Raw genomic sequence first — 22,347 nt, 5'->3', positions numbered from 1 at the left:
TGTGGCTGTGACAGTGAGTGTCATACCCAGTCCTAAGAATCCTGAGTCATTATTCCTAAGCAGGACAAAGGTCTTGCTTTTTTGCATCTTATTTTAGTAGGATCATAGTGGTTGGTCTTAATAAGTAGGGCTGTTCCTTTCTAAGTGTTATCTCACATACAAGATTTGTTATGACTTCAGGAAGTGTGATTATAGGCAACTAACTCTTAGGCTACTAATAAATGTCTTCCTTGCCTGAAGTTTGGCCATTTTGTCCTTGGACCAGTAGCATAAGAGTCTTTTTAATAGATGATGTGAAAATAATCAATTAATACCAATTCAGGAGGAGGAATTAATTATTATAGTATCTTCCATATGGAAAATCTGGTTTCTTTCTATTTTAACTAGTTATTGTTGCTAACTAAGTATGAAGTTTATTTATTCCTCCTCTACTGAAAGAGTGCATTAAATTTTTGCATCTCTAAATTTTGGTGCCTTGAACTGAAGCCCTGGTAACCACACCTTATTTCTGCCTCTATTTAGAATTTTGCACATAATTTTCAGTGACAATCTAACTCTAAGAAAGGGAGGTACAGCTCCTCTGACTCTTCCTGTGGTATTCTCTATTGAAGTCTTGCTATACAGGATGTGTATAGCAAATGTGTCTCAAGTTGCCTCATTTCCTGACAAGTTCCTTTACTCCACAGTTCCCTATTCACAGGTTTATCAGAAACGTGGTATTATAAAATACAATAAATAAATATGTTTCATTTATGTTTTTATTTTATCATAGCTTTTACGTTTTTTATTTTATGTTTTATTTATGTTTTAATTCTTTCTTGTGTTTAAGTAAATAAATGTTTATTGATTGGTAATCCAGCTTTGCAAGTACTAATAGAAAGTCAGCCTATAATTAGGCAGTTGTGTTTTGTCAGTACAACCCTTTCTCTGTGCATAGTCATGGATAAAACTCACCCTGGTGATCTCAACCTTATGTTTTACTGACAACCATACATTTAACAGAAAAGTTTAACCAGAGCATGGGGTCTCAAGCTTTTCTGGTTTGTGGCTGTGATATTAAGTGCCAAACCCAGTCCTAAGAATCCCAAGTCACCATTCCTAATCAGGACAAAGTTCTATGGTAACACACACACACACACACACACACACACACACACACACACACACACAATAATACAATTGGATTTGTTGCAAAGAATGATTTCAAACAGTAGGTACTTTATTCTAGGCAAGGTAATGCCAAAGATACTGAAGATACCTTTTTAGTAGCCATTACAGTAGGACTGAATTTGTGTCAACTAATTGAAAAGGAAGACTTAGGGATTTATGTGTTTATTCAGCCAGTCAATATATTTGGAGACCCTTGTGTAAACCCCATAGTGGCCCACAGATGCACAACCTTCCCCCCAGCTGACAATCCCAGTTAGATACCACGTGCCCATGTACTTGGTGGCATGGGGCCCTCCACTGTCCCCCTTGCAGGAATCTTTTGTTCCATTCAGGAAGCCTGCACAGAACATGTTCTCAGTAATTTCAGGCGATCGGGAAGTTCTCTTTATTTGCTGGAGACAGTCCTGGGTCTTTAACCGGGGCACCTCAATTATCATGAGCTCTAAAGAGGTGGCCCCCCTGTCCAGGAGCTGGCCCCAGCCACTCACTGAGGAAAACCTGACATCGGCCAGATGGTCCTCAGAGAATCTCCTCTCAGGCAAGCAGAGGGGCACCACGTAGTCTGTGAAGTTTATGGGCTTTTGTAGACGCATCAGGGCGATATCATGGTTGATTTTCGATCGAATGTACCGCTCATGAATAATGACTTCAGCAACTGGGCTCTTTTGTTCTGTCCCTTCTTCTTTGTCTATTTCATGCTCACCTGGGAGGGAATTAAGTGACCTATGTAGCATCTTTATGAGTTTCTCTGCCTAAAGGTCAGTATTTCTATAGCTTGACACATTTCCTTACTTGCATGGGCTTTAGACGGTGGTTGAGTTGTAAAGGACTCTTCTCAAGACATTAGAAGTAATTTGTATATTCTCTTCAGGGAGAAGGTTGCAGACATCTTTATGTGAATTAAGTCAATGAAATCCCCTCCCCCCCAAATCATTTTGTATTTACTTCCAGAACAAAGGAAGCATTTTAAAAATGCTTGTTGAATGACTAATATGTAAATGCTTTACATGATTGCACATATATAACCTATATCAAATTGCTTATGATTTTAGGGAGAAGGGAGGGAAAGGAAGAAGAAAAATTTGAAATTCAAAATTTTATAAAAATGAATGTTAAAATTGTCTTTACATAAAATTGGAAAAAATAAAATATTACTTAAAAATGCTTGTTGAATTGGATTTGTATATATTTTGCATAGAATTATATATGCTCAGAGGCAGTGTGGTATACTGGAGAGAGAGGTAGCTGGAGCCAGGAAGACCTGGGTTCATGTCCTGCCTCAGATATGGACTGACTGTGTGATTCAGAACAAGTCACTGGACATCTCAGTGTTCTAGGCAGCTCTCTAAGACTCTAAGTCTGCAGAGAAGTGCTGACCTATACTGACCAAAGGAGGTCCTCACTAACCCAAAGAAATCACAAGTCTGTTCCCTATCTACCTGACCCTTTACTTATATATGTACATATCATATTTGCCCAGTAGAATATCTTTTCTATTTGCCTAACTGTATTCTGGGCCTTTTTATATGCAGTTACAGTCAGTCCGAAGTACAGAGGGGAATTTTGGTGCGCTCTTTAAAAAAAAAAGATCAGTATCACTTTCTTTTATTTTCAGTACTAGATTTTGTCCCTCTGCCAATCGCCTCTCCCCCAACTGAGAAGTCAAGAATTACAAAACCCACTTGGCTCACTCTTTACATGTGAAGTAGACAAATTTTGTCTTCAAGTCTTTCTTCATGCCTCTTTCTTTACCTCTTCCTCTGTTTGCTTTAATTGCTAAGCTATCAATTAGGTAATCTAATGAGCCAATCTGTGCTAACAGGATTTTATTTGTATAATTTTTATACACATTTATAAGTTTATAATATATGCATATATACATATTTATATTATATGTGCATATAACATATACATATGCATATATATACACACATACATATATAAATACATAAAATTATATATATAAGTTATATATGTGCATGTACATATAAAAATAAATGTACCTATATATGCATATATATTGGTGTGTATACACACATATGCATACATATTATATGTATACACTTTAGTGGTAGCCTTTGGGAGGCAATGCTTTCTTAATCTAATTAAATTAAGGCTAGGTAGGAGGAAAGGAAAACTCACAGAAATTTTTGGGGACAGATAGCATCTTTAAGTAGCTCTGGAGTCATATAGGTGGTGGCTCTGCTATTGGTCTGCCCATTTGTATACATTTTTTGCCCAAATGGCTTTCAAGGTTCTATTAGCAGCAAAAAGGAAGGAAATTTATTCTTAAGGGAGTAAATCTTTTTACTCCTCTATTGAAAGTTTATTATGTACTATTGTGCTATATATGAGAAATAACAAGCAGGATATTTTTTTAGAAAAACCTGGCGAGACTTAGATGAACTGATGCAAAGGGAAGTGAACAGAACCAGGAGAACATTGTATACAATAACAGGAATATTGTACAATGATCAACCGTGAATGACTTAGTTCTTCTCAACAATTTAATGATCTAAGATAATTCCAAAGGACTTATAATGAAAAATGTTACTCACTTCCAGGTAAAGAACTGATGGAGTCTTAATGCTGATTGAAGCGTACTTAAAAACATTCTTAATTTTACTTTTTTTCCCTTTCGGTCTGTGTTTTCTTTTGCAACAAGACTAATATGGATATGCTTTGCATGACTGCACATGGATAGCTGTTGAATTGTTTTCAGTTGCGTCCTATTCTTTATTACCCCATTTGGGGTTTTCTTGGCAAAGGTACTGGAGTGGTTTGCCATTTCCTCCTCCAGTTCATTTTACAGATGAGGAAACTAAGGCAAACAGAATTAAGTGACTTGCCCAGAGTCACATAGGTAATAAATATCTGAGGCTAGATTTGAACTCAAGATGAATCTTCCTGATTCCAGACCCAGCACTCTATCCACTGCACCACCTAGCTGCTAGAGGGGCCTACTTTCAGTGAGTTGTCATCTGACCCTTTAAATCCTAGAAGTCCCTATAGGGGCTGACATTGCAATGATATCTGCAATATCAGTTTCCAAGCAACTTCAGGTTAGTATTAAAGCAACCAGAGCCTCTGGCTTTCCTGCAACACTGCCTTGCCTGCTGTTCTCTGACATCCTGACCTAGTCTCCTGGCCTAGTATCCTTGGATGCTCTACCTCAGGCATCTTGGATCTGATCCTATTGCTTGTACTTTAACCCACTTAATGCTGAATGTCCTTTGTCACTGAACAAACTTAGTTCACTTCTTAGTGGTATTGATCAGAGATCTGGTCCTGGTGTTGCATAGAACACTGAGGGGGAAACTTCATATAAATTCCAGGCATCTCATTCCCTATCTATAAAATAGGGCTATTACTACTCCTCATCTACTTTGTTTAAGGGACGCAATGGTAGATGTGATATTCTTTGTGTATAGTTAATTGTGTCAGGAAAATTAAAAGTATTATTGTTGATAACCATAACCATACTGATTCCACTTCTAATCCTATCTCCCCAATACCTAATGAAGCCAACAAGAGATGGACAGTTCTACTACCTGATCCATATGTTCATAAAGCAAATGTCATTATGAAAATTATCACTAAAAGTGAATTATGGACACAATCCTATTTGTTACAGCAAACTAAAAATTAATTGTAATTTAATATTTTAAACACAGATCTAAGGAAAATGATGGAAATACCTACCGAGTATGACCATCAGGCTTCCCCATAAATGGTGAAATAATTTATCAAAGCAGTGAGCAGCAGAGACAACCCACGTATTGGTAAGCAGAGTACCACCACATAGCAATTCATTTTTCACCAATATCAGAACCTGTTCAAAGAGCAAAAAAAATTTTTTTTGAAAAGATGTATTATTTCTCCTTACCTGGGAACCTCTAGATTGCTCTTTGAGTTTATTAGTTTTTTTTAAAATGGAAAGATTGGGGCTTGATATGGCCTTCCCCCAATCTCTATTTTGGTCCAAATTCTGTACAATATGCCTTAATTTGGCAGCAGCCCTGCTACAAGCAGTAGATGTTTCTCAGAATTAAAGAATGGTCTTCTAGAAAAAAAATAAATAATAAATAATAAATAAATAATAAAAGCAGACTGTGAAGGAAAGGAAGCCCATGATGACTGGCTAGCTATGGAGAGCTTTCATTTCAAGTGAGATGGAGGATCATGTCAGAGACAACTTCTTAGAGAAGTTAAGTGAGTTACTGGAAGAAATAGACAGCAAACTATACTAGTGGGGGACTTCAACCTCCCCTTCTCTGAACTAGATAAATCTAACTACAAAATAAACAAAGAAGTTAAGGTGAATAGAATTTTAGAAAAGTTAGATATGATAGACATCTGGAGAAAATTGAATGGGGAAAGGAAGGAATATACCTTTTTCTCAGCAGTATATGGCACCTACACAAAAATTGACCATGTATTAGGGCATAAAACCCTCAAAATCCAATGTAAAAAGGCAGAAATATCAAATGCATCCTTTTCAGATCATGATGCAATAAAAAATAAATGTAATAAAGGGCTATGGAAAGATAGATGAAAAATTAAATGAGTGGGATGCTATACCACTTGGTTCACATATGCTTAGTATTGATATTACTTCATTGTCTGTGGTACCTTTTAGCAAGGTGTCTTTTCCTTTCACGTCTCTTTTAATTAGATCTATTTTTGCTTTTGCTTTGTCTGAGATCATTATTGCTACCCCTGCTTTTTTTTACTTCAGCTGAAGCACAACAGATTCTGCTACAGCCTGTTTCTTGTAAACAACAAAATAACCAGTAGGATTCTGGTTTTTAATCCTCTCTATCTGCTTCCATTTTATGGGAGAGTTCATCCCACTCATATTCACAATTATGATTACTGTGCATTTCCCTTCAGCCTATTTTCCCCATTTGTACTTTCTCTCTCTCTCCCCTTTCACCCTGTCCCTTCTCACCAATGTTTTGTATTGGACTACTGCCTCCCTCAATCTACCCTCCCTTCTATCAGCCCCTCCCTTTTCTTTTTCCCTTCCCCTTCTATTTCCCTATAGGGTGAGATAGATTTCTTTATCCAGTTGAGTGTGTTATTCCCTCTTGAGCCAAATCCATGAACTTTATGAATATTATTTGATTTTATCCTCACAACAGCCCTGGTACTATTATTATTCCCTTTTTATAAATGAAGAATCTGAGGCCAACAGAAACTAAGTGACTTGCCCAGGATCACACAGCTAGTAAGTATATGAAGCCAAATTTGAACTAAAATCTTCTTGAATCTAAGAAAAACACTTTAGACACTTAGCTGTCCATGTAATAGGTACTCAAATGAATGTTGGGCATTTGATTGAATGACTCATCCCTGGATGAAATGCCTCACTTTATCGTAGGCCTTAGAATCATAGGCCTGAGCATAAAGAATATAGTTAACAAAGGTAGAAGAAGAGAAATAGATATAGAACAGAAAATTCCCAGTTAATATGGAAATGATGTAGGCAAGTGTGTTTTGGCTTGTGAGTGGGAATAAAAGTTAGAATGATGGAGAAGGGAATTTATTTACTCTACATAAGAAAGCCTTGATTAATCCAACATCAGGGAATCTATTAGAAAAGGCTTGCAGTGAGGAATGATGTACCAGATCATGGAACAAATCTTGAATTTACCTGCCATGGACATTCTCCTTTAGGGCATGTATAACCACCTACAATTCTGCCTTCTGGAATACTTCCATTTCTCTTTTCCAAGATTGGTATTCTCCCACAGGGATAGTCAACTGAATGGAACATGAACCAAGAACAAATTAGCAGTTTAATCATAAGGAACAGGGGACTAGGATGTCACATACTGTATTGACAAGAGGCAATAGCGGAAAGAGCAGTGAATTTAGAGCCAGTTGATAATGTTCCATCCTGGCTGCACTGCTCAGAAACTGCATAACCCTGAATTCAAATCTCAGCACTTCCCTTCCTGTGGTAATGAATCTGACTATAGCTGGAAGGAAACTAGTCCTAGCCCTTCGTTTTAAAGATGAGGAAATTGAAACCCAGTGAGGTTGTGATTTGCCCAAGGTCACATTTGTTGCTGTTGTTCAGTAGTGTTCAGCTGTGTCTGACTCTGTGACCTCTTTTGGGGGTCTTCTTGGCAAAGATACTGGAGAGGTTTACCATTTCCTCCAGCTCATTTTACAGATGAGGAAACTGAGGCAAACAGGGTTAAGTGACTTGCCCAGGGTTACACAACTTGTAATTGTCTGAGGCTGGATTTGAATTCAGGAAGAGGAGTCTTCCTGACTCCAGGCTTGGCAGTCTATCCACTGTCCACCTATCAGTCGCATGTAGTTAAGTACTATAAGCAAAAAGAATTAAGGAACATTTTTATTTGCTGTTTTGATACCTTGAACTCCTCAACTTACACCTCTGAATCTGGAAGTACAGGTCATCACTGATTTTTCCCCCATCTAATAGAATGAATGAATGAAAAGTGTTCATTATGTCCTAACTATATTAAGGCTGGGGTTACAAATACAAAAGTGAAGATAGTCCTTGCCCTCAAGGCTCTTATATTGTAATGAAGGAAACAACATATATAGGGAAATGGTGGCCAAGGAGGGATATTTTGGTTTTATTTTACCGGGGTGGCAAGTAGAACCGTAGGGGAGCAGAAGGAGAGAGATATTTCCTCCATTGTGCTTGAGGAAAGGGCAACAGGTAATAGCACCAAGGATTTGTGGAGGGAGGAGGGGAAAGAAATAGAGCCATTCCTATGGTATCACTCCTGTTGGAGCCATCCTCCTGATACTAAAGTTGGCTGTGTTCTGATAGCTTTAACAGGCACAATGCTGGTAGAAATGTATTGGGATTACAGTTGAATTTTTCAATAGAACCAAACCAGGCGTGGGAGGTGGAGTAAAGAAACCAGTAAGGGATGAATGGGCAGGGTTCTACTCTCTAATCCCTGAGTCTGGATCCTGGCATTTTTTTCCCTAGGAAAACTGTTCCTTTTTCTGAAAAAGCGATGCTTGAAACTTTGGTAAAAAGTTGTTTTTAAATTATGCAGCAATCTGAGAATTGAATAATACTTGATACATATAATCAGTAGTGTAATAAAATTATTTTGCTGTTTTGATGGATTGGTTTGTCCTTTCATCTCATCAGTGAAAGTCTTTGAGTGATTTGTGTTCCAAACCTTTTGCTTGGAACTTAGACCATACTTTTCCCCTTAAATACAATGTTAGATGTGGAGGCTAGCCAAATTTAATCTACCAAAATGCCAACTTAATCTACAATGTAGTTGAAATAGTAATTCTAATTATTTATAGCATGTCATAAATATTTATAGCAAAATATAATACCACTTATAGTTAGCATTTTAAGGTTTGCAAAGCAAAGATATATATATATATGTGTGTATATATATATATATGTACACACACACACACACAAACACACATACATACATACACATATTCACATTTGATCCTCACTGCAGCCCTGTAAACTAGGTGCTATTTTTACCCTAATTTTGCAGATGAGGAAACTGAAGCTGGGAGAGGTTAAGTGTCTTGCTCTGGGTCACTCAGCTAGTAAATAATCTGTGGCAGAATTTGAACTCAGGTCTTCCTGATGCCAAGTCCAACACTATTCACTTTGCCACCTGAGTGCTGACTTTTAGTAGTAGCCCTTGGTCCTTCTGAGTCCTAGCTCTACTGAACTGAATCCCTTCCTCTTTTTCTTTGGGGGAGAGGAGACAAAAGGCAGATCACTTAAAGCCTGGTTGATGTTCTGACAAGTGGGAGCTCTCATAGCATCACAATAAGTGGGGAATTGACTTAACACAGCAGAAGAATGCTCAGGGAGCTGGGCTCCCTATGGTGATAGTATGGGTCAGACATCAAGAAGGTATGACAGCTGTTGGTATTTACCAACCTCAAAAGTCTAGTCATCCTAAGTCCCAAACTTCAGGCAAGACAAAAGCCAAGTAATGAAAAACTGGGAGATGGGTCAGCTTCAGAGTCAGAAGGTCCTGGATTCAAATCTTGTCTGTGACACACAGTGACTGTGTGACCCTGAGCAAGTCACTTAATAGCTCAATATCCCTAGGCAACTCTCTAAAATCACCTGCAGTCTGTTGACAGTTTTAACTCCCTTTCAGATTTTCAGCCCCAAAGCCCATTGGTCATTCCTGTGTTCTAGCAGAAAGAAAGACTGTGGTGAATGGCCTGCTCATAAGAGGAATGTAACTTAGTGAACAGATGCTAGGCAGAAACAATTCTCTGAGGAGGAGTTTCTGGTGAGACTGAAAGTGGATTCATACCTACTGGATTGCAGGATACTCCATCTGGGGCCAGAGCATAGCCCTGATCACAATAGCAGTGGTGTGTGGTGTTAGGGTTATCAGTGCAGTACTGGTGACAGCCACGGTTGTCAGCTTTGCAGATGAGCAAGCTATTTTTGCCTGAGAACATGAAGGGAATATGTGAGTTCAGCACACTACTTTGGATCAAGGAGAGCCAGTCTTGGTCACTTCTAAATCTTTTGTGGCAAAGGGAACATGGATTTCCCTTTAGGGAGCTGGTTCACTGTTGTTATCCTAGAGAATATGCTGACTACAACCAGGGATATGCTGGAGCCAGTTCATAGCAGCTGGCAAGAGCTGGTTGTTAAATTTTCATTGTGAGCATTTATATCTCAGAAACCAGTGAAGGTTACTCATCAGGACTTGATTTATTCTGTTTGTTTAGACTTAAGAAAGTAATGGATAAAATGTTAATAATGCAAAATAAACTTAGCTCACTTAAAGTATGTCCTCCATATGTTTTCCCTACCCCATCCCCTCCAACAAACCCAGGTGGTTGTTAAATATTTACAAACACACTTGCAACCTACATCTATCTGGATTGATAAGACCCAGGCAAGATCTGGACACATGAGTATTAAGATGACTAGAGAGAGCTCAAAATAGTTCCCTAGCATGAGAGCACAGTTCGATGGTGAGGAGCCAGCTCACTGGGAGCACAGCTTACACACAAGAACCTCTCCAACAGGCAGATGGTTCCCTGAATGTTCTAGTTTGACCGAAGGATTCCAGAGACTTCTTAGTGCAAAAATAGCCTATACAATTATCCCTTCCACATCATGACTTTCCCTGTAGCAGTTTCGCTATATTGCTGGTCGGCATAAGAAATTAAATGGGAATTTTGGGGAGTTTTGCAGACTAATGAAGGCTACCAGATGACATAGAACCTATGACCAAATACTTACCCCAAATTTTATAATAAGGTACCTTAAACACTCCATAAAAGAAAAAGAAAAAATTTAGATTTCTTCTCTGGTACAAAGGGAGAGCCAAAAATTTTTATGTGGATTTTCCAGATCCAACGGTGGGGAGAGGTGGTATATATGTGCTATACCCTATTCCCCCTTAATGTGGAAGGGATAACTGTATAGAAAAATGAATCAGATATATCAGAGACCTAGATAAGTGAGATCCAGATCAATGAAGTTGTTCTATAATAATGTCCCCTTCTCTTGATGATAATAATAATATTATTAATAACAATAGCTGATGTTTATATAGTACTTTAGATGCCTAATTTGATCCTTATAACCAAACTTTGGGGTAGGTAGGAGAGTTATTAATTTCCCTATTTAACAGATGAGGAAATTGAGGCTTAGAGGGGTTAAATCATATAGCTATTGTCATCCATTTAGTTAAAAGATTCAAACCCAAGTCTCACCTGGCTCTTAAGTCAAAGCCTCTTTCTACTATACCACATTGTTTTGACAGAACAAATGGGGAACAATTGTTTGTTCTAATAGCATCTCAGAAGAGGAAATTCCTATCCGGTCTGGCAGGGGCCACTAGGGTATGTGTCCTACCCATGTCTCATTGTGGTCACTCTCTAAGAGCAACATTCTAGGGGACGGTATTTATACTCTGTGAAGAAGGAAGTGCATACTATAGTACATCTCTAGAGCAGTCAATGGTTTAGGGTAATAATGCCTGACTTGTTTCACAGTTCCTGCCCTCAAACTCCACAGGGCAGAAGCAGACGTAGGATTGGAACTGATCAGCACAGGTTCCTCCATTCTGGCAGGGATTTGAAGCACATTGGTCCTCATCTGTAGAAACAGGGGGCATGAGAGAATTTGTTGAGGAGGAGGTTGTAGGTAAAATGAAGAGGTGAGCTACAAAGATATTCTGTTGACCAACTTACCACTGTACTGAATCCAAAATTGTTTCTGAGAAAAGAAGAGGAGATACCTTGTAAGGCAGAGGTCCACTGGATATTAAGTATTCATTGTTTTCACACAGTGAGTTCTTGTTCACATTGGCTGCCGTAGAGACTTAGGCATAATCTTTGACACACTCATTCTTTTTTTCTCTCTCAGAGAGATGGAAACCTGTGTGTGTGTGTGTGTGTGTGTGTGTGTGTGTGTGTGTAGAGAAAGTGTATTGCTTCCCAGAGATTAAGTGGACAATTTATCTTCTTTCTCTAGTAGATTGTAATCCCCTTGAGAATAAGAACTAAATCTTATTCACCTTTATATCTACAGGGGCTAAGTACACAGTGCTTTCTACAAAGTAGATGCTTAATAGGGTTTATTAAACTGAATTGAATTCTCTTCTGGAGTCCTTGATGGCCACTAAAGGCAACACATGCTAATGGAAGGAGGAAGGGCTGAATAGTGCTCTCTACAAAGTGGATGCTTAATAGGGGTTTATTAAATTGGATTGAATTCTCCTCCCCAGAATCCTTGATAGCCATAAGAGGCAACATATACAAATGGAAAAAGGAGGGGCTGGATAGTCCTAACTCTGTCTCTAAGGAGCTGGGAGACATTGCATCATCGTATGATTTGATTTTTGTCAGCCTCACCTATGAAATAAAAATACCTGCTCTCTTCATCCTATAGGATTACTCAATGCATCACAGAATTCCAGAATCCTGGAATCAGAAGGAATCTTAGAGGTCATTCAGTCTGGTGTCTGCCCAATGCATGAATTCTGTTTATAATATCCTTAAATAAGTGACTAATCTCTCCTCTTTGAACCTCTCTAGTGATGGAGAGGTCACTATCACACCAAGCAGCTCATTCAATTTTGTAATAGTTCTAATTATTAGGAAATTTTCCCTCATATTGAACACAAATCTACCTTCTAATAACTTTCAACTGTTGGTTCTAGTTCCTCCGAGTCAACTAGGCATAGCAAAGTTACTAATGAAATCATAGATATAAAATGTTTGAAAAAAATTAAGAACTATACATGTGCAAAGGATTAATATCATAAAGACCTAGAAAGTGAAACTACTTCTTCCTTTACAGAATCACTTTATGTATGAATCAACTGGGTATGGCATAAAGCACAGTTGATGAAGAAACAAACCTAATAAGGATAACAAGTAACAAGACAGTATTGATTTCTAATTAGTTAATTAATAATTTTCTTTGAAAACATTTCTTAGTACAATTTTTCATAAGCTTATTATGCCAGAGATCAACGTGACTGTTTTTGGGTGTAATTTAGCAGATGATGGCATGCTAACATTTAGGAGATTCTCACATATTTATTAAAGAATAATTACAAGACAGTCTGCTGACCCATTATAAACATGTTATGTAAGTATTATTAGTTATGTAAGTTATATTAGTTATATAAGTATTATTATTATATAAGTTACATAAGTATTATTAAGAAATATAACACTCTTTAAAAACAGCCTATTTTTCCACTACAAGAAGGATACAAAACTGTAGATCACTATTAATATTCCTAGCAAGCAGGAAGAAAGATTTCTGAAATTTGGCCAAGGAAGACAAATTCTAAGAATGCTGAATGAACTACCAACATTTTCACCCATCTTCCAGTTTGGGGACTCTGTAGTTAACTGATTGTGGTGCTACCACATCTTGCTACTGGATCTCACAGGCTTACTTCCCCTCCCCACCAAACATCAAAGAAAAGGTTCATTTTCCTTGAAGAACAAAGGTACATTCTAAAATGTAAATATGTCTGTCAGAAAAAGGAAGGAGAAAATAGTCTTGAAAAATTGTAAATGATGGTGAAAATGTAACTGTAGACAAAAATAGTTCCTTTGAATTTAATTTCCTCATAAAATTCTCCCCCCAAAGAGAAGTCCCCTGGGGCTGATATACTTCTAAGACTGGAAAATTCTGGTTACCCCAGGCCCCTTTGCTAAGTCAATACTTCTCCCCATTTCATCCTTTTTAAAGCTTTTATTTAGTATTTAATTTTTCCACAGTTACACATAAAAACAATTTTTAACCTTCATTTTTAAAACTTTGAGTTCCAAATTCTCTTCCTCCCCATTGAAAATGCAAACAATTCCATATAGGTTATACATGTGTAGTCATGCAAAACATATTCATAATAATCATGTTGTGAAAGAAGACATAGACAAGAAAAAAAACTCAAGAAAAATAGAGTAAAAAAAGTACACTTCAACTGATATTCAGATACCAACAGTTATTTCTTTGGGGGATGGGTAGCATTTTTCATCACAAGTCCTTCAAAATTGTCTTGGATCATTATATTATGGACAATAGCTAGGTTATTCATAGTTGATCATTGTACAGTGTTGCTGTTACTTTGTACACAGTACGTTTCACTTTGTATCTTCTCATCAAAGTCTTTCCAGTTTTTTTCTGAGAGCATCCTGCTCATCATTTCTTATAGTACAATAATATTCCGTCATAATCACATACCGCAACTTGTCCAGCCATTCCTCAATTGATGGGCATCCTCTCAACTTCTAATTCTTTACCCCTCAGAAAAGAGTGGCTAAAAATATTTTTGTACATATAAGTCCTTTTCCTTTTTTTTTTTTTAAATCTCTTTTGGGATACAGACTTAGTACTAGTATTACTAGGTCGAAGGGTATGCATGGTTTTGTAGCCCTTTGGGCATAGTTCCAGATTGCTCTACAGAATGGTTGAACGAATCCACAATTCTACCAACAGTGCATTAAAGTCTCATTTTTCACATGTCCCCTCCAACATTTGTCATTTACCTTTTCTGTCCTATTAGACAATCTAATAGGTGTGAGGTAGTATCTTAGAATTGTTTTAATTTGCATTTCTCCCATCAATAGTGAGTTAGAGTATTTTTTTTCATATGGCTATAGATAGCTCTGATTACTTCATCTGAAGACTGATCATATCTTTTGATCATTTATCAATTGGGGAATGGCTTTTATTTTTATAAATTTGATTCAGTTCTCTATGTTTGAGAAATGAGGCCTTTATCAGAGCAACTTGCTTCAAAATTTTTTCCACACTTACTATTGCTAACTGTATTTCCCTCCCCCGTTTATTCTATTCTCTCTCTCCTTTCACCCTGTCACTCCTTAAAAGTGTTTTGCTTCTGACTTCCCCTCCCCCAATTTGCCCTCGCTTCTATCACCCTCCCCCCCTCTCTTATCCCCTTCTCCTCCTACTTTCCTGTAGGGTAAGTAAGATAGATTTTTATACCCAATTGAGTGTGTATTTATCCCCTCCTTGAGCCAATGAGAGTAAGGTTCACTCCCCTTCCTCTCCCACCTCTTCCCCTGCAAAAGCTTTTTCTTGCCTCTTTTATGTGAGATAATTTATCCCATTCTACCTCTCCCTTTCTATTTCTCCCAGTACATTCCTCTCTCACACGTTAATTTTATTTTTTAGATATCATCCCTTCATATTCAACTCACACCTGTGCCCTCTGTCTATATGCTCCTTCTAACTGCCCTCATAATGAGAAAGGTCTTATGAGTTACAAATATATGATTTCCTCCCCATTGCATCTTACTCATTTTTCATGTATACCCAGAATCCTTTGTGCTTGCTTTTGGTGACATTTATTCTTTTGGGTCTGTGGTCTTGCAGTGTAGGATCACATTTGGTAAAGCAAAATGTACTCCCATTTATGACCAAGTAAAATACAGTGATCCTTCGGGAAGAAAAAATGATACCACTAAGACAGAGTTAGTTAAGCTAGACAGATATTAAATGTTCTTTTCCCTTCTGGTATCTAGACATGGAGGTCTGAAATGATAATCAAAACATCCTGAATACCAACTTCTGGCATTTACACAAGTCTTAATTAAACTAAACAAAAGAGAAAAGTAAAAAAAAAGCATAAAAATAAACTAATTTAGGCAGAATGGCCATTTACTTACAGTCCTTTCATTGCTCTTGAAAATTTCTCTGGCTTCCTCAAATGAACATTTTTCTTCAATACATTCTCTCTCCAGAGAGCCTGATCTCAACTCTTCAAGGAAAGAGTTAGCCCTTCTTCCTCTTTTCAAGACATCGTTGGCTTCCTCCTGATTTAGGAAGACTGAGAGATAAAAATCCTATGAATGGTTTGCCTCCTTATTACACCAAAGTGCTGGAGAAATTTATTGAGGGTGTATATAATAAGCAATAATCATTATTTTTTAATTCAATTTAATCCAGTCCAATAAACACTTATTAAGCACCTACTATGTGCCAGGTGCTGTGCTAAGTGCTGGGGATACAATTAATAAAAAGAAAGACAGTGACTGCCTTCCAGGAGCTTATATTCTAACAGGGGAGATAATATACAAAGCAGGGCAGAAAGTGTGTGTGTGTGTGTGTGTGTGTGTGTGTGTATGAATGTATGTGTGTAGACTCCAGGGGTACCCAGTATGGAGGCATCTTGTTCCATGGGTTTGAAAAAGCCAGGCAGGGCAGTAGATGCAGAGTAGAGTGAACCTCAAAGCCTAGTTACTACCCTCTATAAAGGAAAGCATTTGGAGGAGTTTGGTACTCCATCCTCCAGCTCTCCAATCAGAGGGGAGAGCAAGCTAAGGAAATGAATGAATAAAAACTGAAGATATAGGGGGAGTCACTTGACCTTTCTGAGCCTCAGTTTCTTCATTTCTAAAAAATTTTTCCAAAAAAAAAGGAGAAGAGAACAAGCATTTATATGGCGCCCTACACTGTGCTAAGCAAATATTATTTCATTTGAGCCTTACAACAACCCTGCGAAGTAGGTACTATTATTAGCCCCATTTTACAGTTGAGTTAACTGAGGCAAACACAGGGTAAGTGACTTGCTCAGAATCACTCAGCTAGTAAGTGTCTGAGGCTGGATTAGATCTTAGGTCCTCCTGACTCCAGGTCCAGTGCTTTATCCATTACATACATCACTTAGTTGCTTCACATTCCCTGTCTCACAGGGTTATCATGAGGAAAGCACTATATAAATGCAAACCCCAAAGAGCTATATAAACATGAGACATTATTGTCATAGTTCTCTTCCTAAATACTCAAAAGATTCATTGGTGTTTTACATGAGTACAACTCATGTCAGTTTTGTTCGTGCTTGGTCTGTGTTGACTCAGGATAAGAGGTAAGGGTTAACTTTCCTCAGAAAATTGTAAAGAAGGCTTTGTTTGCTTTTCACCTCCCTTTATCACTCTAGCAGAATACTCTTAAGTTCCCATGGGTAGCCAGGGCCTAACTCCACAAATGAAGGCCTAAATTTTAAGAGTCTTTTCAATCAACCAATCAATAGACATTGATTATATAATTCTGATGTCTAAGGCATCATGCTAAGCACTATTCATCATGGCATAAAGGATAGAATGTTGGATTTGGTAGCAGGAAGACCTGAGTTTGAATCCTGCCTCAGACACTTATTACCTGTGTGACCCTGGGCAATTTACACCTTTGGGTCTCAACTTCCTCATCTGTAAACTGAGAGGGTTGCACTTGATGACCCTGAAGCTTTAAAGCCATTATCCTATGCAATAGAAACACTGGCAGAGATCTTCTGTATTGTATTTAACTCTTGCTCTTATAATCTTCCATCTTATTCTCTAATTTTTTTTTTTTTAGTGAGGCAATTGGGGTCAAGTGACTTGCCCAGGGTTACACAGCTAGTAAGTCTCAAGTATCTGAGGTCAGATTTGAACTCAGATCCTCCTGACTCCAAGGCTGGTGCTCTATCCACTGTGCCACCTAGCTGCCCCTAATATTTTGCAAATGAACTTAAACTCTAAGCTGTGTTGTTTTTGACTGTTTCGGTTGACATAGCAATGTGAGATAAAGTTGGAAAAATTGTTTGAGGCGCGGGTGGGATGTTTCTTAGAGGAAAGCGCATCATTTGGTCAAGCGTACTAGAGAGTCTCTCTACTTTTATTAAAATTTATTGCCTCTCTTGCTAGTTCTCTTGCTAATTCATATGCCTCCTGACATATAATGGTAGAATGAGATTGTGTTTTCCTCTGGTCTTCCTAACTAGACTGAATGCTCTCTGAGGATAAAGGGTCAAAAGTCTTCTTCAGAGTTATAGATCATTCTAATAGTCTAATATGGTTTGCATAATTGCACATGTATAACCTGCTTGCCATCTCAGGGAGGAGAAAGGGAGGGAGAAAATTTGGAAATCAAAATGTTAAAAAAAAGAATACTAAAATTGTCTTTACATGTCATTGGGAAAAATAAAATGTTATTTAAAAATAGAATTACAGGTCATTAGAGGAGGAGGAGACGATCTTAGAGATCATCAAGTTGAAGTCACTAATTTTACAGACAAGGAAGTAAAGGCACAGAAAGGTAAATGAAATAACTTGCCTTAGGTCACTCTATTCAAGACCTGGGCTAGAACTCAAACCACCTGATACCCCATCTAGTGCTATTTGTGCTACACTTTTTGTCCCTTATAACACCCAGCTCAGTGCTCAGCAAAGAGAAGATGATCGATAGATACTTGTTGACTAATTAACTTGCTAACTTTGATAAGACAGGTTGAATATAGCTTCTACCTAGGAATGCTGTGATTGGAGATGTAGCAGAGAAAGGTTTGGTGTTTGCTGTTTTCAAGGGAAGTGGAATTTAAGGCATTAACTTCACCACAGGAAATAAATGCTCCATTTATCACCTGTTAGCATACCTACAAAATAAAGGTGTGTCAGAAAGTGCACCAGAGTGGATAGAGAGTTAGTCTCAGAGTCAGGAAGATGTAGGTTCAAGTCTCCCCTTCTCTCCACATACTGGCTTTTTTTTTTAAGTAATATTTTCTTTTTCCCCCAGCTACACTTAAAAACAATTTTACATATTCATTAAAAATTTTTTTTGAGTTCTAAATTTTCTCTCCCTTCTTCACCTCCTCCCTCCCTGAGACAGTAAGTAATTTAGTATAGGTTATATATGTGCAATCATGCAAAACGCATTCTTATATTAGTCACGTTGTGAAAGAAGACACAGACCCAAAGGGGAAAAAAAACCCATGAAAAAATACAGAAAGGGAAAAATAGTATGCTTTGATTTGCATTCAGACTCCATCAATTCTTTCTTTGGAGGTGGATAGCATTTTTTATCCTGAGTCCTTTGGAATTGTCTTAGCTCTTATTGTATTGTATTGTATTGCTGAGAATAGCTGTCATTCACAGTTGATCATCATACAGTATTGCTTTTACTGTGTACAATCTTCTCCTGGTTTTGCTCATTTCACTTTGCGTCAGTTCATGTAAGTCTTTCCCACATACTGGCTTTTGGGACTTTGGGTGAGTCACTGAACTTTAGGACATCAGGCAGCTTTCTAAATCTCTGAATTGGAGAGAAAATGCTGATGTGCATTGTAGTAGGACTTTACTCATCTGGTAGTTTCCTACATCCATGAAATCACAGATCTAGTCACTACAGAGAAAGTACTTTGTAAACTTAAGGTTGAATTATTATTCCTATAGTTTCTCTTAATGAAATTTAAAGAAAAACAAAAACCACTATCTCAAGAAACAGAGAAAGTGCTTTGTAAACCTTAAGATTGAGTTATTATTCCTATAGTTTCTCTTAATGAAATTTAAAGAAAAACAAAAACCAGCATCTCAAGAAATCAAGTATGCTGGGTTATTTCCAGGCCAGAGAGACTATGGCTAGTCACTCAGAATCGACGAATCTTGTTTTCTTCCCAGATTTAGTGATGAAAGATCAGGAGCAAAGCAAGGGTTGTATTCCTTGTTATATGTTTGGTGGCTTAGGACTGACATCTCAGTTTTGGAGTAAATGACATGTAAAAAAAGGCACTAGAATTGATGACTTTTTGTTATTGTTGTTGCAGGTTTATTATGTTTTCTCATTGAAAAGTTTCCACAAATTAAAAGAGATGTCAGGTATGCCTGCTAGTCCACTAAAAGCATCATTTAAAGTTAAAAGGAAAAAAAAAGCACACCATTTGGAGTTGTTTGTTTTTCCTTTGAGGGTACATTTGGATACACATTCCTGTAAGCCAATATTCCTAGTGGGTTGACATCAATACACAGAATAAAGATTAACTTTTGGAAGGTGCTGAGGGACGGACGCCCAGAATTTGCTCCTCATGGTGGACTCTCCATTCAATCATTATATGGCAAGCAGAGAAAGAAAAAGTTTGTTAGTAATAAATATATATATATCCTCCAACATACCTGTGGCCAGAGACTGGTGAAGCACAAGCATAAAGCTGAGAAATCGGACCATGTAGGACCTGGAAACCATGATGAAGATCTCAGTGTTGGTCTCCTAACAATCTGTTGACATTCCAGACAGAACTGTTGGGCCAAAGTTCTCTACTTCAAAGGGTGTGTGTGTGTGTGTGTGTGTGTGTGTGTGTGTAAATGTGGGATAGGGGACTATCAGAGAGATGGGAGAACTATACAAACACAGAATGGAAGCTGCACTTACGAGAATGCCTATCAGCATTCTTTTAGGATATTGAGTAGCTTAATTCTAACAGTTTCTTCAAAGTGGTAAAGAAATCTTAATAAAATTATGTGGTGATATTATAGCCTAACATTAATTTAGAGGTGCAAACATCAATCAGTATTTTTCAAGGTACAAACATTAATTACTTTTTTTAGTTATTAGAATTCCAAATTCTTAGAGGTGAACACTTTTGATTTCACTTGGACCTGGATTCAAGTTCTGGTGATGTTGGCCTAGCCTTTTCAGTGGGGGATAGTCACTCACCTCTCCCACAGAGGAGTTCTTGCATGTGTAAAATATAATAAAGCATAATAAAATAAATAATTTCACTAACTAACTCAAGGGTTGGATTCTGTACCCATACCTCTGCTCACACTTGGCATAGGCTTCTAAGTGAGGTCAAAGGGAGATTTGTGTCTGTAAGAACAACTGGGTTTGGCCTAGTTCATTTGGGATTGTGAAAACTATCTTTCTACTAATGTGTGTGTCCTCATCTGTAAAATGGGAACCATAATGCTTTTATTACTTACCTCATAGGATTGTCCACATGTATTGAATAAGATAAGCTATATTATATATTAGCCTCCAAACATGCTTAGGTTTCCCCAGTCTTAAAAAAAAAGGGAGGGCTTCCTTTGATCTTTCCATTCCATCCAGCCTATCTCTCATCTTTCTTGCCTTATTCATTGCCAAACTTGTTTTATTTTTTAAAATAAATTTTTATTGATGTCTTCTGTTTTTTATGTGATCATAATTATTTCCAGTATTGTCCCCCCCAGAGAACCACCCCATATAACAAATATTATTTTTTAAAGACAAAAAAAAGAGAGAAAAAGCAGAGCAACTAGTTGATCAATACATTGAAAAAAATCTGAAAAAACATACCTGTCAGTCACATCTCCCATCTGTGTAAAGGAGAGGTTTGGAGATATTCTCTCATATCTCTTCATTCAAGTCATGCTTGATCTATATAATTTTGTTATATTCACTTGTGGTTTGTGTGTGTGTGTGTGTGTGTGTGTGTGTGTATGTGGTTGGTTTTTTTTCCATTTTTGTTTTCTTGGTCCTGCTTACTTCACTCTGTATCAGTTCATAGAGATCTTTCCATATTTCTCTGTATTCATCACATACATAATTTCTTACAACACAGTAATATTCCATTACATTCATGTACCACAGTTTGTTTAGCCATTCCCCAATTGATGGATATCTACTTTGTTTCCAATTCTTTGCCATCACAAAAAGTGTTGCTATAAATATTTTGGTATATGTGGGTATATGCGTATGTCATTCTTATTGATGGCTTCCTTTGTATATAAGCCCCATAATGGAGTCTCTGGTTCAAAGGATGTGGACATTTTAGTACCTTTATTTACAATTCCAAATTGCTTTCCATTATACCATTTCACAGCCCCAGCAACAATGTATTAGTGTAGCCTTTCTACAAATCCTCCAATGTTGACAGTTGCCATTTTTTTGTCATTTTTTTGTGAGATGAAACCCCAAGGTGGTTTTGATTTTCATTTCTCTTGTTAGTGATTTGGAGCATTCTTTCACCTGTAAATACTTTGTGAATTCTTTTGACAACTGTTTGTTTACATCCTTTGACCACTAATGACCACTGGGGAATATCTATCAGTCATATACTTGTGTGTATGCGTATATGTGTATACATATATTTGCTTCCATATAGATGTAGTTTAAACATGTTGGATAGCAAGCCCTTATTAGAGAAATCTGATGCAAAGATTTTTTCCTCATTCAGATACTTTTCTTCTTATCTTAGTGTATTTATATTGTCCATGCAAAAATTTTTTTGGTTTCATGTAATCAAAATTATCTATTTTATCTTTTGTAATTACCTCTTTCTCTTGTTTGGTGAAGAATATATCTCTTACCCATGGCTGTGAGATGCATATGATCATCTTCACTTCTAATTTTTTTTATAACATGATCTTTAACATTAAGATCATGTATCCATTTAGAAAGTATTGTAGAATATGATATAAAATGTTGGTATAAGCATCATTTCTATCAGATTATTTTCCAGTTTTCCCAGTAGTTTTTTTTTTTAATCAAATAAGGATTTTTTCATAGGTAATTGCTTTTTTCCACTTTATCAAACATTGGATTATTGACTTTCATTATTTCTAATTTTTCCTTGTCTAGTCTGTTCCATTGATCTGTCTCTCTATTCTTTAACCAATAGCACACGGTTTTGATGACTGCTACTTTATAATATAGTGTGAGATCTAGAAGTACTATACTTCCTTTGTCTCTACCTCTTTTTATAAATTCCTTTAATATTCTAGAGCTTTTGTTTTTCCAAATCAGTTTGGTTATTATTTTATCAAGTTATAACATATCCCCTTGGTAATTTGATTGGCATAACATTAAAAGTGTACATTAACACTTGAAAACATAGAAATAAACAGAGACTTTCTTAAAATAAGTAGTGTCTATCAAAGAGCAAG

The 22,347-nt window shown here is 37.1% G+C and overlaps 1 protein-coding gene across 2 annotated transcripts; it reads right to left on the bottom strand.

Annotated features, from left to right (window-relative positions):
* Positions 1–1,198: 1,198 nt before the first annotated feature.
* LOC114046296 (coagulation factor VII-like) lies at positions 1,199–19,716 on the bottom strand. 2 transcript variants are annotated; one of them, XM_027866599.1, is made up of 8 exons: positions 19,597–19,716; positions 15,340–15,500; positions 11,380–11,404; positions 11,171–11,284; positions 9,477–9,617; positions 6,827–6,936; positions 4,873–5,002; positions 1,199–1,873 (listed from the first exon to the last, which is right to left on the bottom strand). In XM_027866599.1, exons 1-8 carry the CDS (start codon positions 19,664–19,666, stop codon positions 1,317–1,319), a joined length of 1,308 nt encoding a protein of 435 aa, XP_027722400.1. In that variant the 5' UTR covers positions 19,667–19,716; the 3' UTR covers positions 1,199–1,316. The 2 variants fall into 2 exon arrangements, with proteins under 2 accessions (XP_027722400.1, XP_027722401.1); XM_027866600.1 differs by lacking the exon at positions 19,597–19,716 and having other exon boundaries at positions 11,122–11,284; positions 15,340–15,422.
* Between the last annotated feature and the right edge of the window lie 2,631 nt (positions 19,717–22,347).

This window comes from Vombatus ursinus, unplaced genomic scaffold, assembly GCF_900497805.2.
Source record: "Vombatus ursinus unplaced genomic scaffold, bare-nosed wombat genome assembly UNPS02014781.1, whole genome shotgun sequence".
Taxonomy (NCBI): domain Eukaryota; kingdom Metazoa; phylum Chordata; class Mammalia; order Diprotodontia; family Vombatidae; genus Vombatus; species Vombatus ursinus.
The sequence above is the reverse complement of the archived record's forward strand: the minus strand, read 5'-3'. Positions and strand labels throughout refer to the sequence as shown.

What these genes read in the sequence shown, in the direction of transcription:
- LOC114046296 (XM_027866599.1), bottom strand. Translation starts at nt 19,666, where the DNA reads ATGGTTTCCAGGTCCTACATGGTCCGATTTCTCAGCTTTATGCTTGTG. An exon ending in TCAAGAGCAATGAAAGGACT is followed by an intron (nt 11,405 to 15,339) that starts GTAAGTAAATGG and finishes TTCTTTTCTCAG; the next exon opens with AAACAATTTTGGATTCAGTA. An exon ending in AAGGAGAATGTCCATGGCAG is followed by an intron (nt 5,003 to 6,826) that starts GTAAATTCAAGA and finishes CTCTTTGAACAG; the next exon opens with GTTCTGATATTGGTGAAAAA.